This window comes from Vicugna pacos, chromosome 23 (assembly GCF_048564905.1).
Source record: "Vicugna pacos chromosome 23, VicPac4, whole genome shotgun sequence".
NCBI lineage: Eukaryota > Metazoa > Chordata > Mammalia > Artiodactyla > Camelidae > Vicugna > Vicugna pacos.
The window spans coordinates 13,434,032-13,449,789 of NC_133009.1; the positions used below are offsets into that span (position 1 = coordinate 13,434,032).

The 15,758-nt window shown below is 52.2% G+C and overlaps 1 protein-coding gene across 13 annotated transcripts in view; it reads left to right on the plus strand.

Moving 5' to 3' along the window:
• Window positions 1-216: 216 nt before the first annotated feature.
• Window positions 217-15,758, plus strand: part of VASH2 (vasohibin 2) — a 36,534-nt gene continuing 20,992 nt past the window's right edge. For 3 of the 13 annotated variants that reach the window (XR_012063504.1, XR_012063503.1, XM_072948519.1), the window contains exons 1-5: window positions 378-800; window positions 988-1,445; window positions 9,553-9,641; window positions 13,280-13,336; window positions 13,851-13,925. Coding sequence is in view for 10 of the 13 variants with exons in the window: in XM_072948519.1 (XP_072804620.1) it covers window positions 1,170-1,445; window positions 9,553-9,641; window positions 13,280-13,336; window positions 13,851-13,925 (497 nt within the window). In the remaining 3 variants the exon portion in view is untranslated. Of the gene's footprint in view, window positions 356-377; window positions 801-987; window positions 1,446-8,203; window positions 9,151-9,270; window positions 9,424-9,552; window positions 9,642-13,279; window positions 13,337-13,850; window positions 13,926-15,758 lie in introns of those variants that run through there. The other 10 variants (XR_012063505.1, XM_006198762.4, XM_072948523.1 and 7 more) reach the window with 8 other exon arrangements.

The window sequence follows — 15,758 nt, forward strand, 5'->3', positions numbered from 1 at the left end:
CAGGACACGACAGCGATCGGATTTCGCGTGGCCGCCCAGCTCCCCCTACTCCTCTCCCCTCCCGCCCGGGAATCCTCAGAACCAATCAGAGCGTCGCGGCGCTCCGGCTTGTAGAGTCCCGCGCCCGGGACCCGCCCCTCTTTGTTGCGGTGGCCAATGGACGCATTCGGAACATCGGCGGCTGCCCGGGTGACTCGGTTATATGTCACAGAATAACATTCGAGAATGGGACATGGAATAAGGCGACGGCCGCAGCAGCCCCAGCAGCCCCAGCAGCCCCAGCCCCAGGCCCAGCAGCCCCCGCCACCCCCGCCGTCCCCAGAGGCTCCGCAGCCATGAGGCCGACTGTCCCGAGGTAGGGTCCAGGAGCTGCCCTTCCCTCGCCGCGCCCGCAGCTAGTCCCCTCCGCGTGCCTGGCGCTGGAACTCGGAGAAGGGGGCGGGTGGAGCCACAGCCACTGGCGCCAGGGGGCCGGGGCCGCCCCTCGTCCACCGGGCTCCGAGAGGGCTTCCTGGAAGAAACGCGACCGCCTCTGCAAGCCGAGGCTGCCGCCGCGTCCTCGCGCGCCAGCCCCGGGCGCTCACGTGCCGGCACGTTCTTGGCTCGGCTCGGCGCTCGGCCACATCTGGTGACCAAGGAACGCGTGGAGCCGTGCGGGGACCTTCTGTTCCTTCCCGCTGCACAAGCTGTCTTTTTTCTCCCTGCCCAGTCCACTCCGCTGCCTCCAAGCTCATTGCATTTCCCTCCCGCGGTTTAGGTGGGTGTGAAGCTTTGTGGCAAAATTCAAGTCGCTTTTCTAGGTAATTGCAGGGCAGGAAGCTCGTATGCAGTTCCCTGGAGGTGTGGGGTGGGGGTTGTCCGCGCACGGGTTGGGTGGGCAGAGACGTGGGGACACTCTGAAGCCCCACCACCTCGGCCACGGCCCGCGCCGCGGTTCCTCCGGGTGTCCACTTACCCGTGGTGTGTGCTGTGTCTCACTGATTTCAGGCACGGCCCGTAAGCGGAGCTCCAGCAGCCGCTCCCCCTTCGCGCGTCCTGCCGCAGCTAGAGGCATGGAGAAGGCCGCCCCAGCGGGGCGCTGATCCCCGCGCCGCGCCCACACGCACACGCCCCCCGCCGCCGCCGCCGCCTAGCGCCCCCCGCGCCGCCCTCCCCGCCTTGGCCCCACCATGACCGGCTCTGCCGCAGACACTCACCGCTGCCCCCACCCCAAAGGCGCCAAAGGCACCCGGTCCCGGAGTAGCCACGCGCGGCCAGTGAGCCTCGCCACCAGCGGGGGCTCGGAGGAGGAGGACAAAGACGGCGGGGTGCTATTTCACGTTAACAAGAGCGGCTTCCCCATCGACAGTCACACCTGGGAGCGTATGTGGATGCACGTGGCCAAGGTGCACCCCAAGGGGGGAGAAATGGTGGGCGCCATCAGGAACGCTGCCTTCTTGGCAAAGGTCAGTGGCTTCGAGGGAGGGGGTGGGGTAGGCAGTGATGGGACTGTTTCAGCCTGTATCTAGCAAATAGAGGCAATTTCCATTTTTCTGGTCCTGTTACAAACTCCCTTCCCCTCATTCTTCCCGCCCACCCGCCCCCTCTCCCTTACTTAATTGAGGTATTTGTCTTGGATGCCTTAGAAATGGGGCAGGGGAGGGGGGCTTGCTGTCCTGGGTCTGCGCAGTCAGCTTGTGCCAAGGTTTTGAGTCTGGAGACAAACTCTATTATTTACCCACCCCCATGTACCTCCTGCTTCATCAAAAACTGTAGCCACCAGGTAGCACCAGCGATGCCAAGAATGCATAGGTCCCCTGGGGATTCCATCCTGCTTTTCCTCTTTGGAGTCTCTTGGCCCTCCCCTGTCCCCTCCTCGCACATGATTTATTAGGCTGTGAATGAATTTGCAGTCAGACTTAGCCTGAATCATTCCTGGACTTTTTGCCAATTTTTTTTTTTTTATGACAGTGACTTTAACCTCTGAAACTTGTGAAACAGTCAACTCTTTTCCCAGCTTCTCTGGGCTCCAAGAAAAAAGGAAGAGTTTTGACTGTGGCTTAAAAGGGACTTTCCAGTACACGTGATGAATTAGTTTCACTGGCTAGAGAAAGAGGCTCAGGAGTGAAACTCTTTTCTACCTTGGTGAGAAGCCAATGAGCCAGCTGGGTTTGGTGGCCAAGGATAAGGTTAATAAAATGGAGGGAGGGTGATATGCAGTGGTCGCTCAATGAAATATCAGAATGCAAACTGGAGGGAGAATGCTGCAGAGCCTGGGGTTTGTGGCATGGCAGATGGCTTCCCCTGCGTGAGGACACTGGTATGGCCGAGAAGATTCCTGGGCAGGTCTAGGAATGCCAGACCTGAGACCTAGAAGGCCATCTGGTTGAGTCCCCAACCTGGAGCATCTGGTGACCTGAGCATCTGAGCCCTGCAGGCCAGAAAGCTCTGTGTGCCCTTGGGGGAAGTGACATTGCCTGTAAACCTCCTGCTGCAGTCACGGTGTTTTATTACCCTGCTGGTCAAGGAAATCTTCATTATGCCCAACGAGAATCTTGCCTGCTTAGTGTCGGCTGTAATTACCCATCCTGAGTTCTCCTTGAGCACGAAAACCATCCTGGTACTGGCTTGCAGTTCTGACTTCAGAATTTGCCCTTAAGTGAGCCTTTTTAATTCAGCACCCTCAGCACCAACCCTGCTTCTAATTGTGGCTTCATCCTTCTTCTGACCTTGTGGGTGGGGACCTCTGTTCTCTATGGGAATCCGAGAATGTGAGTGTTGGTAGAGACCGGTCTCCCACCTATCAGCGAAATCCCTTCCTCTTTCTGAAGACCTTCTGGGGGTGGGGGTGGGGGTCATCACCTTACAGGACAGCTGGTCCTAGGGATGGTCAGATTTGGCTATTGGGAAATTCTTTTCTTAAACTAAACAGAATTCCTCTTCCTTCCTTGGTCACAAGTCGCCACTGATTCTTGTGTTCAAGAACTGAAGGGCAGCTTACATTGACTTCCTATGCTACTCACAGCTCCTCAAATTATGGGATGGTTCTTTTAGAGTAAGGAAGGGGCTTAAAGTAAAAATCAAAAGGCTGAATTTTAGTCCTGCTTGTGCTACTTTTAGGTCATTCACTTAAAAATCTCCAGCCTTAGTTTTCTTATCTATAAAATGGGAGTAGACAAGATTTCATGTAAAGTTCTTTTAAACTCTTAAATCCTGTAGTGTCGTGATCCATGAGTCTCTGGGTTTCCAGTGATCTGTGTGACACTAGAGGTGCACTGGACTACGAGTCCTCAGAACTGTGACGTTCTGTCATTCTGCATCTTCCTTTAATAATCATCCTTGTCCACAGGTGGTTCCTTTCACCTTTTCTTATGTGTCACAGTTTCCAGATCAACTCACTTTTCTTGTCTTCTGTCTAGCGTAATTGCTAGTTTGTCATCAGCCAGTCCCCTATTAACAAGCACAATATGAAACACAATATTCTAAATGTTATCTCAGCAGCTTAGAACATAAAATGACTGCTTCCTGAGACCTATACTTGATACTATTGTTATTGTGGCTGAATGCTGGGTTCTTTAAAAAAGCATTCCTTTTTTTTTTTTTGTATAGCAGCTACATCATATTGTACTTTTCATAGTCACCCAAAGGTCACATGGGAACTCCTGCCAAGCTAGGACAACCCCAACCTGAATGTGGGCATCGGCTTTTTGAACTTAAATAGTTAATATTTCTCTCTTATATTGCATCTTAGTGGTTGGTTCTCCATCCTCAACCCCATCACAGCATCCTGTCTCTCCCTGGTACCCACATGCCCCCAAACCCTGACCCCTATGCAGGCCCTGGGAAGGGAACAGCTTTGAAAGCTCCTGTTTCCAGGAGCCACTCCTCTCTGACTCCAGGGCTATTCCTGCACTCAGCATGACAGACTTCTTCCTCTGGGCCAAGTCCTTTTCTCCTTTAATCAAATCAGTGTCGTACTGAGGAATTTGTGTAGAGGAGGGGTGATGAGGGTAGTGGTGGAAGGGTTGGAGAGTTTCAGGGAGATTATTATTATTATTATTATTATTTGGCAATTGAATGTGGACTAAGAAGCAAAAGAAGTGGGCAGGGGAAGGTGTCAAGGCCTAAGCGGAGGACTGAATGACACTTCATTTGACTTCAGGACATTCTGTTAGCAGCCGTAGTAAGTTCTGCCCAAAGGTCCAGGTGCCCTCACTGGGGAAACAGCGGTAGGTTTCATTTACTCTGAGATCCTCCTCTACATTTGTGAGTGCAGGGCTCTCCCCTGGTGGTTACTGGGCCTGCAGTTAACAGTTGACTAGGGGAAGGCCAGGGTTTTGCGGGGATAGTGCAAGAAAGAGCACGAGTCAGCTGGAGGATAGCAGAGGTTGGGAAGGGAGGGGAGGGAGGGTGGCTGGCCAAGAAAAAACAGCTGGGTGGACCAGGAAGCAGCACCTCCCGCTTCTTGACTGGCTGGAGCCCGGCTCCCCTGGGGCAGACTGCCGGCTGGATCCAGCAGGAAACACCAAGCAGTTTCTCGCAGATGCCACATTTTTGTGCCTCGTTCTCATGTTGATCCCAAATTGGGAAATAATTCACATTTAGAGGGCTCAGCTTTGCCTGAGTGAAGAAGTGTGAGGGCTGTGGGGTGAGACTTTGCTGTAGTCGGAGCTCCACTCCTGCCCCCTGCTGGCTCACCTGGGCAGCTCACTTCTTCCCCTGCCCTGCATCCCTCTGGACCTCCAGATCAGGCCACCACCAACAGATTCCTGGCTGCCCCTGATTCGGGAATCTGGGACCCATCCTGGGCTCCTGAGTGATGTTCCATGCTCCCCTCCAGGTTGCCAGAGAAGATTCTTCTGCCTTGTACCTGCACCGTGTATAGTACATTTCCAGAGTGGGGATGGCACGAGGCTTTGCTTTCTCCTTGTCCTTTTTTTTTTTATTGAGTTATAGTCAGTTTACAATGTTGTGTCAATTTTCAGTGTAGAGCACAATTTTTCAGTTATACGTGAACATACATATATTCATTGTCACATACTTTTTCACTGTGAACTACTTTTTAAAAAAATTTTATTTGAAGTATAGTTGGTTTACAATGTTGTATTAATTTCTGGTGTACAGCGTAGTGATTTTGTGTAGTGATTTATATTTTTCATTAAGGGCTATTACAAGATATTGAATATAGTTCCCTGTGCTCCATAGTAAGACCTTGCTGTTTGTCTATCCTTGTATTTTCTTTTTCTTTTTAATTTTTTAAATTGAAGTATAGTCAGTTTACAATGTTGTGTTAATTTCTGGTGTACAGCACAGTGATTTTATTATATATGCATATATATATATATATATATATATTCCTTTTTATCTTCTTTTTTTTATTAAGGGCTATTACAAGGTATTGAATATGGTCCACAGTAGGAGTTTGCTGTTTATCTATCCTTGTACTTTCTTGTTAAAGCTTTCTGGCACCTGGGGCTCTTGCTACCTCCTTGGCTCCTTTTCTGGCTTCTCCCTTCTCCCACGTGGTGATCCATAGTGTTGATACACGCTGGTGTCTGTCCACATCCCTTCCTGCATTCTTCTGACAGGTCATTGTGTTTGGTGTGAATGGAGGCAAAGAGAGCCTGTCCACAGCAGCTTGCCTGTGGTTTGGTTCATTTTTCTTCTTGAACAACCATCTTTCTGTTGTTCCACTCCCCTCCCTCCTATGCCCCCCGCACCCGCCAGGGCCCCCACCCCTTGACCCTAAGTGCAGTGCCTGTGTGGAGAGGGTGGCTGTGATCTGTGCCTTCTAGATTCTGCCTTCATCAGCTGAGCTGTGGGTGACGGGGCTGGTGCAGGTGGCAGGAGGGAGCCTCTAGGGGAAGGGCAGGGGAATTCTAGGCTGGAGGTCTAGGTGAAACGGGGCAGGAAAATAATAGGAGGAAGGAGCCTCAGGACCCTAGTCAAGGGGGAGAAAAAAAGGGGTGTGCCCTGGGCTTTTTATAAAAAGGTTGTACCAATCTATTTTCCCATCAGGCCGAATGAGAGCATCCTCAGCAGCAATGAGTCTCCACATTGCAGAATATCTCTGCTAACTGGAGAGGTGAAAAGTGACATGTTGCAGTGACTTTAATTTGCATTTCTTAAATTACTAGTGAGCTGGAACATTTTTTCAAATACTTGCTCACTATTTGCATTTCTCCTTTTGTGAGTTGTCTTTCCGTAGCCATTTTAGAAATTGTGGTGACATATAATTCACCCTTTTAATCACTATTAAGTGTACAGTTTATGCATTAAGCACACTCACATTGTTGCCCAACCATCACCACCATCCATCTCCAAACTGAAACTTTGTACCCATTAAATACTAAGTCCCCAGTTCTCCCTCCCTTCAGCCCCTGGCAGCCACCCTTCTACTTTCTGTCTCAATGAACTTGACCTCTGTAGGAACCTCATCTAAGAGGAATCATATATATCATAATCCTTTTGTGACTGGATTATTTTACTTAGCATGTTTTCAAAGTTCATGCACATATCAGAATGTCCCTCTTTTTAAGGCTGAATAATATTCCATTGCATGTCTACTACATTTTGTTTATCCATTTACATGTTGATGGACACTTGAATTGCTTCCACATTTCAGAACCTTTTTTCTTTTTCATCGAAGACTAAAGAGTTTTCTTATCGCTTCGTATGACTGTTTCATGAATTAAGGATGTTAACTCATGGTCACCACATGCCGACAGGGGAAAGTGGATGTGTTCATCCTCTTCCATCAGGGTGAGGTGGCATCTTTGTGATGCTTCTGAGTTGAGTGCTCAGGGCTCAGCCCCTGCCAATTCTGTTTTCTAGTTCCTGAAAAGTGGAGACCATTTGGGCTCCCCCAGTCTAGACCTCTGAAAACACATTGTTGGTGAGTAATGAGAACATAGTTAACACTTAGAGAGCGCTGTGTGCGTGCCAAGCCCCAGACTGCCTGCTTTATCCATTAGGTCATACGGTCCTCACAGCCGGCCCAGAAGGTTCGCAGTAGGTGATAGTCTTCTGTTTTATCAGGAAGGCACTAGCGGCTTAGAGAGGTCATGCGGCTTGACCAGGGTCCACAGCCAGCAGGTGACAGAGCAGGGACTCATAATTATATCCCAGGGAGCCTGCCTGGCCTGGAGTCCATCGCTCTTTAGGGGCATTGGCACCCCAGAGTGCCGGTCGGGAGCTGACCCCGGCCTGAGCCCCAGCCAGCTACCCAGACGGCAGGGTGGGCTGGAACCAGATGACATCATTCCCCTCCGCAGTCTGGGCTCCCCTCCCCCCCGCAGCCCTGCTCCCCAGCTGGGGTTTGGGGAATGTGGCCACAGCCCCTGCACTCACTCTCAGGCTCTCAGCCGGGGCTGAGGTAACCAGGCAGCTGTTTTTAAAAGCCCTTGGGCGCCACTGGGCTGCTATTCTGAGAACCAGCTGCCGCCCGACTCCCACCGCATCGTCCAGCTCTTGTGGGCTCCGTTAGGCTGGAGGGAGTTGAAATAACTTAGTGGTTGGCCCCCACGGCCAACTCTGAACCCAGTCACGCCGGATGCTTCAGGGCTTTGTCCGGGGGACGCCCCTCTGGGCATCCCTTAGGTGGCTGGTGATTCTGTGGGGCTCTTTCCCATGCTCATCAGCTTTCCTGATAAATAGGTACAAACAGCACTTTTCTGTGTAGAACTATGCTCACGCCTTAGTAAACTGTGGAATTTCCCTCCTCCCTCCTGTCTGTGCCACCTCCCCCTCGTGTACCCAGCCCAGAGCTGGGAACATAGGAGGCGCTACAGAAATGGTCGTTTGCGTCTCCCCTTCCTCACTTCTCTATGGAAGCTCTGGCACATTCTTACAGAGAGTTCAGGTGTGGGCAGATCGGTGGATGTTACTGCAGAAAACAAGGACAGGCTCCCTCGTGTTTGCTAGGGCAGGCACACAAGGACGCACTTCATATTCTGACCCTGGGGGGTGAGTGTGATGGAGGTGGGGGGGTTGTGGGGAGGGCCATGGAAGCAAATGTTCAGATTGGAATATTTTGCTCCCAGAAATGACTCTCCAAGACAGGAATGTGATTTGAGTTGATATGTTGTAAACAAAATGTAGCTTGCAGAACAGCTGTGTGAGTGCGTACGTGGGTGCGCACACACACACACACGCACATACACACACAGCACCTTGGCTGTGAATTAGGATGTGTGATTAGTTTCCTTTTATTTTAAGTAAAAGCAGCCAGAGGTGCAGAAGTATGAAGAGCTTCCTGCCTCAAGCCCGGGACTGTACACCCTCCAGCTTCCCTGTGGGGTCTGAGCTTGGAGAGCTGGCAGAGGACCAGGGAGAGGACCGGGAAGAGGATCAGGGACCCTCCATGGGCTGTGTCTGGCTCAGGTCCCCGGCCGGGCTGCCCAGAGCTGTTCCCAGCTCTGTTCACCAGCAGCTTCACCCTCCGTCAGCTAAGCACTAAATCCTTGGGGCCTCTCTTTCCCTGTTTTCTCGGGGGATGGAACTAATCTGTCCTGCGGTCCCTCTGCTCCTCCCTAAGCGGCTTAGGCCTGGAGGAGCCTCCTCTCCTCCCGGAGCTGCGGGCCCACTGGGCTGGGTGTCTCTGTCACCAGCAGTAACCCCACCAGAGAGGCCGAGGCTAAGGGACGAGGAAACATATCGGAGAAATAAAAGAAACCAGGAGTGACTTCCCAGGAGTGACTGGATTGGAAGCCCCTGCTTATTCTTGCTCTTGGCCTCGCTGGCAGGGCTGCTCAGAGCTGAGTAATGTCTCAGCCCTAAATTCCCAAGAAGAGGCTCTTACCTCCCTCTTTCCAGTCTCTGCCCGCTGTTGCTCCCGCCTCTTCCCTGCAGGGGAACTTCGTACACTCAGTTGGTGAGTGTTGATCAAGAGGTAGACTAGAAGGTGAGGGAGCGACTGGGCATCCAGGAGGGGTAAGAGGGTAAGGGGCTTCTGCGTCAGAAGAGCTGCACTTACATAGGAAGAGTCGAGGCAAGAGGGGACTCTTTCCTACCCCCTTGGGGCGGGACTCAGGGAAGGTGGTGTCGGGAAGGAATGGCATGCCTAGCGCCATATTGCGTTTCTTCAGGGCGCCATTCAGTGGTGCCCTGGAGTGGAGAACATGCAGTGGTCACATCAGCCATGCAATAGAAGTGCAGTCATGCAGTAGAAACGTGAGTATTAATGGAGCATCTCAACTTTCTGGTGCAGGCTCAGGGTTGGGGGTTGAGGGGACACTACAGGACATGGTCCTTGGCCTCAAGGAGGTGCTGAAGCTCCCATTATGGGGGCAGACTTTGTTCACACCAGGAGCAACACAAGGAGGGCTATAGCAAGCCACTGGACCCAGGGCGGAGCGTGTGCACAGGGGCGGCAGACGCCGGAGATCTTCAGCATGGGACTGATGGGCCTGGGGAGACCTTGTTCAGGAGGCACCAGTTGAACAGGTGCCTATGCCAGGGTGGCCATCTGCTCTCAGAAGCAGCTCTGCAGTGGTTCCTGCCCTGGGCCCGCCCCCAGGCACTGGGTCCCAGAGCGTCTCCTGGATAAAAAGCTCTCTCTCTACTTCCCTGCAGCCTTCAATACCCCAGGTTCCAAACTACAGACTGTCAATGACGATCCCAGACTGGCTGCAGGCAATCCAGAACTACATGAAGACACTACAGTATCCTTCCAACCAGGGTCTGAGCAGTCCCAGCCGGGGATGGGCGTAGTGATCGCAAGCCCGGGGGCACTCGGTCCCCAGCTGGTCAGCAAATGCTGTCTGAGGTTGGTGAGGCCGGGCATGGAGGGACACCCCCATGTCAGTCAGAAGGAGCGATACTGGAGGATGTCATTGCAGTGGTCAGATCCTCCTGGTTTAAGCAGGGTGTGGGCCAGGATGGCTAAGGCAGCAAACACCCCTCCCTCTCCCCTCCACCTTCTCTTCTTTCTCCACTTCCTCCTCCTTGGTCATCCTGTCTCCCTCCATTTCCTTTCCTCTACCATCTTTCTTTCTCTCTCTTCCCTCCAGTCTTTTCCTTTTCTTTCCTCTCACTTTTTCGCCTTGTCCTGACTGCTCATTGTCTACAAGAGGCCCACCTGGCATTGCCTTCGGCTCCTGGTGCCCTTGCCCCGTTCGGCATGAGTGAGTGGGGCCCTGGGCTGCGGACCCTCTCTCCTCATGTGAGTTTGAAGGAGAGCCGAGGAGCCCTGGGGGCAGGCTGGGGGCAGAGCAACCAGCCTGTGGCCCATTTCTCTTCCACTGTTTGCAGTCAGGATCCTGCGGACCCGCGTGAGCAGCATGGTAAGAACCCAGAGGCAGAGGCAGATGGTCCACTCCCCACAGCTGGTGCTTTATCGGGGGTAGGAGTCAGATGGGAGCTGGGCTGACAGAGGTGTAAGTGAAAGGGACTCCGGCGAGTCAGTGAGCATCTCGGCATCAGACTCCCTACCAAGGCAGCTACCAGCATCCTCGCCCCCAGCACGTTGTCCAGGATGTCAGGCCTCTGCTGACCTCTGCCCTTCCTCCCTAAAGACATAGAGCTTTCATGGGGCACCGCACACGTGTCCCACATGCCCTGGAGGAAACCTCCTTCTCTGTGCTGTAGGCAGGACTCTTTCCTGCAGATTTTTGTGTTTTCCCTAAAGGAAAGGGTCCTGCCAGATGAGAATAACACCAATTGCCTCTCATTTGAAGGGGCAGATTTCTTGATTTGCCTCTCTGTTCCCACTTCACAAACTGTGAACTTCCCTGTGTGGCATCCTCCTGGTGGAATCCCAGAGGGATAGGAGAGGGAGAAGGTGGCACCAGCCTGCAGGGGTCAGGCAGACAGGCCTTGCCCGGGGAAGGCGATCAGTGTTGGTGCTGATCCCCAAACTGGGACCCCACAGGGAGAGCTCTGTGTGGCCCAGAAGCAAAAACTCTTGCCAGAGTAGACCTGGACTCCAAGAACTGAGCCTTCCTGGATGTGACTGACTGCTCACAGAGCATTCCAGAAAGTAACAGAAATTAGAATGGCTCCCCACTGCTGTTTAGGACCTGGTCTTCACAAGGATCATCTGGCCAGAGATTAAAGCAGATAAACCTGGCGGGAATGCATTGATGAGGCAAATTTGCATGTGTTTTCCATCTCATTTGCTCATTCTCCCATAAACCCTGCAGCACATTCTCAGCCCGGAAGGATCTGCTTTTGCATTTTTCTCTTCTCTGACCCGTCGTGATGGTCAGTGACCTGGATCACTGACCAGAGAAGGGAAAGTACCACCATTCCCCTGGGACCAGGCTCCAGGTAACCTGACCATTGGAGTGGCTTCTTCGTTCTGCCTTCTGACCAGACTTTTATTTAGTTCCTTGAGCCGTCCTACTGCTTTGTCCTGGACACAGTGCCTGGTGTTAGGGTACGGGGACCGCTTGAGGCCCCGCCCTGACCATAGATGTCCTCAGCTGGGGATGCGAAAGGACAAGTCCTGCCTTCCCTTCTGACAGCCTCAGGGCATTGGCCAACAGGAGCGCTGACCTTGCTCGGTGTTCTGGAAAGAGAGGTTCCCCACCTCTGAGCTCTGCTGCGGTGGGAGAGGCCTTCTGAGGGTGAAGTCTTTCTCTCTCTGCTGGCGGTGGTTACAGGAAGCCCTCCTCCCAGCTCACTTGCAGGGGCTAATAACTGTAAGGAGCTGAGAAAGGATGGCCAGGTAATTTTTTATTATTTTATTATAGGTTTGTCTCACTTCCTGCACTAGATGTATGAACGGGGAAAAGCTGGGCATATAAGTAGAATTTTTGCCAAGTGCATTCTACTTTAAATAGACTGGGAATCTCACTATTTGAATGAAATCTTTGGTAAAGTAAAAATATCCTTTCACAATAGACTATGTAGCCCTTCACTTTTCATTTACTTCTAGGGTTTTGTATGTTGTATTTCTTAAAAGCTGGGCAAGCCTGTATTGTCATTACTGGTTATTCTCATGGCTCATGCTGGTAATTTCCAGCAAGTGAGCTTGTTAAGGTCATCTCCTGGCCCTCACCCTAGAACTTCCAATCCAATGGTCCCAGGTGCGGTCACTCTGAGTAACATCTAGGATTAAGACCATGGCCGGAAATCAGAATCTCCAGGGGTGGAGTCCAGAATCTGCTTATAACAAGCTCTCCAGGTGTTGATTTTACGTGCTCATGTCTTAGCGGCCAAGCCCATCTTTGCTGGGAGAGGAACCCCAGACCTTCTCGGGAGGGTGTGCAGTGCTGTGAGGCAGTCAGTGCCACCTTCTGCAGCTGCCAGCACTACTGCAGGGGCACACGTCTGACCTCCTACTCCCTGCCCGGGTTATACGTTCATGCTTCATTAGCACCTTCCCAACGTGCACTTCTTCTCTAGAGTTTTGTTTCAGGCTGGAAAGAGAAATGAATAAAGCAACGTTTTTGTAGGCTCAAAAAAAAAAAAAAATCAGGATCCAGGCTCAGAGATCTTTGGTCTTCTTCAGATTGGGCTGGTACAGGCTTGCCAGTCCCTGAGACCTTCTGGGCACCAGCTAAGTCCCAGATTGTGGATGATGGTGTCATCTTCTCAGATTTAGTAACAATGTCAAGTGCCTGTCCAGGCATGAAATGAAAGTGATGTCTCCACAGCAAGCTCTGCTGCAGAGTCTGTGTGCCTTTGAGAAACCTCACTACTGCCTGTCCACCTTCCATCCACCCACCCACCCATCCATCCATCAAGCTACCTACCCTTCTACCTGTCCAAGCAGCCAGCCAGCCTTCCATCCATCCACCGACCCACTCTTCCATCAACTCCTTCCTTCCTCCCTTCCTCCCTTCTTCCCTCTTTCCCTTCCTCCCTTGCTTCCTTTCTTCCCTCCCTTCCTTTCTTCCATCCATCTGTCCATCCACCCTTCCACCCATCTACCCATTTATCCGTCCATCTACCCATCCTTTCCCTTATTCCTCATTTATTTAATAATATTTGCTGGAATATTTTGGTTTTGTGCCAGGCCTTATGGGTGATGCAAAAATGATAAATAAATGGTCCCAACTCCAAAGAGCTTATAGTCTGGTAGGTGAATTAAGACTTGTATTCAACTAAACAGAATACAGAGCAGATTGAAAATAGCTATTAGAAAGCTCCAAGGTGCTTTGGGGCCTAAGTTAGAAAGTAGATTTCCAGGACAGGACAGTGAGGAGTAAGATGCTGTTAGTGACCTTCTGGCTACTGGACGGCTTCTGGAAAGGCCCCATTTCCTCATCCCTTTCAGAAATCAAGCATAGCTTCCTCTGCTGGCTTACTGGGACCTTTGGAGTTCTGTCACTTTCCCTTTACATGCTTCACACAGATACAATCATACAGGGACCCAGTTCTTTGAAATTAGGAAAATGAGACCGCTGAGTGGGTAAGTGGTGCATGATCTGTGGGCCAGGTGACCGTGCTCCTATCTGAGAGCTACCATCTCCCCCTCCCACTTTTTCTCCTGTATCCCATTTCTCAGATATCCTGTCTGTAAGGGATCGGGGTAGGGGTGCCCCGGGGCCAGGTTGGAAGTGGGGCTGAGGTCTGGGCCACTCTGATAACTAAGCTCAGTGATGGAGACTCTCAGGAGTGGAGATGGCCTGTGATACTTGTTTTATTTGGCCTTTTTCACTTGCTCCATTGTAACACCCCTTTGTTCTGGGGCTGTGGGAGGGTAGAATACGGGCACTAACCTCCCGGAACTAACTCTTGAAGAGAGGAGTGGAGAACTTACGGATTTAGTTCTGCTGGGTGCAGACGTGCCTGCAAGGTCTCCCTTTTCCTCTGTATCCCTGCATGGCGCCTAATGTGGAGACAGGCATGCTAATGGATTGACACACAGACTGACTGTGTACTTGTATAAGTCCTGAAATCCTTTGCTCTGCTCTACCTTACAGGTTAATGGAAACAGCAAAAGAAATGACTCGAGAGTCCTTGCCCATCAAATGCCTTGAAGCTGTCATCCTGGGCATGTATCCTTTAAGTGACGTAAGCTTAAATTGACCTCTTGGTGGTGGCTTCGTTATGGGGCTGGTTGTGCCTTCAGCATCCTAGATCCACAGACATGATGCCTGTTGTCTCCTGGGAGGAAGGTGTCAAGCTCCCCCAGTGCTTCTCTATCTCCAGGGAAAATTCTCAGAGTGGATTGTAGTGGAAACCAAGCCATGGTGCAGTATCCTGACCCTACAGAACATAAAGCTGAAACAAGGGTCTGTTGTCTCCACACTTTTTGTTCTGTTTTCCGCCAGACTCCGGGCTTCTCAGCCTGAGGGGAGTGTGGTCCAGAAAAACCATGATGGCACTGACTTCGTGGTGGTGGCGTCAATAGAACAGATCTGGTAGAAGAGTGAAGAAACTCTCAGTCCTGGGGTGGATGGCTGGAAGGGACAGTGACCAAGGGAACACGGCAAGACATGAGCTTGAGCGGTGGGCCCAGGTTAGGACCTTGAATGCCATGCTGAGAAGTGTGACTTTTTCCAAAGATAGTGGTCAGCCCAGGCAAACACTCTGGAGCCAAGACAGAACATGATGAGGTGTGCACTTCAGAGAGGTAGATTGAAGGGCAGACTGAAGAAGGCGGGGGCTGCAGCTGCAGAGCCAGTTAGGAGCTGTTCTACGGGGAAATGGTGGTGCTTGAACCATGGTCCCGCAATGGGAATGGATTTGCGAGGACAGTTTCAAGGGATAGCAAGGGGATAGAATTTACAGGACTTGGAGACCAACCATGTGGAAGGAGTCGGCAAGTCCAGGTTTCTGGATTGGGGTGACGGTCTGTGGAGGATGGGCTGGAGGGAGGAGTGCAGCAGGGAGGTGAGACCCTGGGCGCAAAGCTGACCGCAGACAGTGGCCCTGGAGGTGGAGGGAAGGAGTTAGAGGGGTCGCCACCACCAGTCGTGGACTGATCAGATGTGAGGGGTTAGAAGAGCGGGAGGCCATGACTCCACATTTCTGGTTTGGAAAATTGCATGATTGGATAATAATGCCACAGTCGAAGGGAAGGGGCTCAAGGGGAGGTTTGGACTTGTGGGGAGGTGAGTTGAGATTTGGATATGTTGAATTTGAGGTACCTGGTGGCGGAGGGGTCATGTCGGGCATTTGGAGTGTGGAGCTCAGGAAGGGGCTAGCACTGGAAATACAGACCTGGGAGCTGGGAGTGTTTGGGGGCAGGGGGTGGCTGCTGTTCAAGAAGTGAGATGAGAAGAAGATCAAGGATGAAATCCCACTGTTTTCCATTTGAGTTGGACACAAAGAGCCCAGGACAGAGACTAGGGAGGGGAGTTAAGAGAGATGGAAGGAAAACCAGGAGAGAGAGAAGATTCAGGAGTCAGTGGCAGGGCTGGTGGCTCAGAGTCAGACTGGGGCCGGTAGGCTACGTCTGGTTTGTTTTCTCAGCCTCCTGGACGTTTTTGTGGGAAGGGGCACGTCTGCCCCTCTAGTCTGCAGAGCACTGGCCGGAAAGATCGGAAACAGGACTGCCCGCAGGTGCCCAGGCTGATGTCTGGACAGTGGAGACTTGAGCCTTGCGGAGGCCTTTCCCCAGCCCTCCTGTAGGCACATCGCCCGCCATGCTCCCCTCAAGGGGGTGAGACCGGCCCAGGAGCCCAGCGGGAGGGCAGGATGGGTCGGGGGTGGGGGGTGGCAGATGGCTCGGGCCCCACCCTTTGGTGGCAGGAGTCAGCACAGCTGTTGGGCAGAGCCTCCTGCAAGTTTAATGTGCTGAACAATTGTTGGGGACTTGCTGGGGATCAGTGACCGAGAACAAAGTGCAGCCCTTCACCGTGGGCTCCAGCTGCTGTCAACCTCGT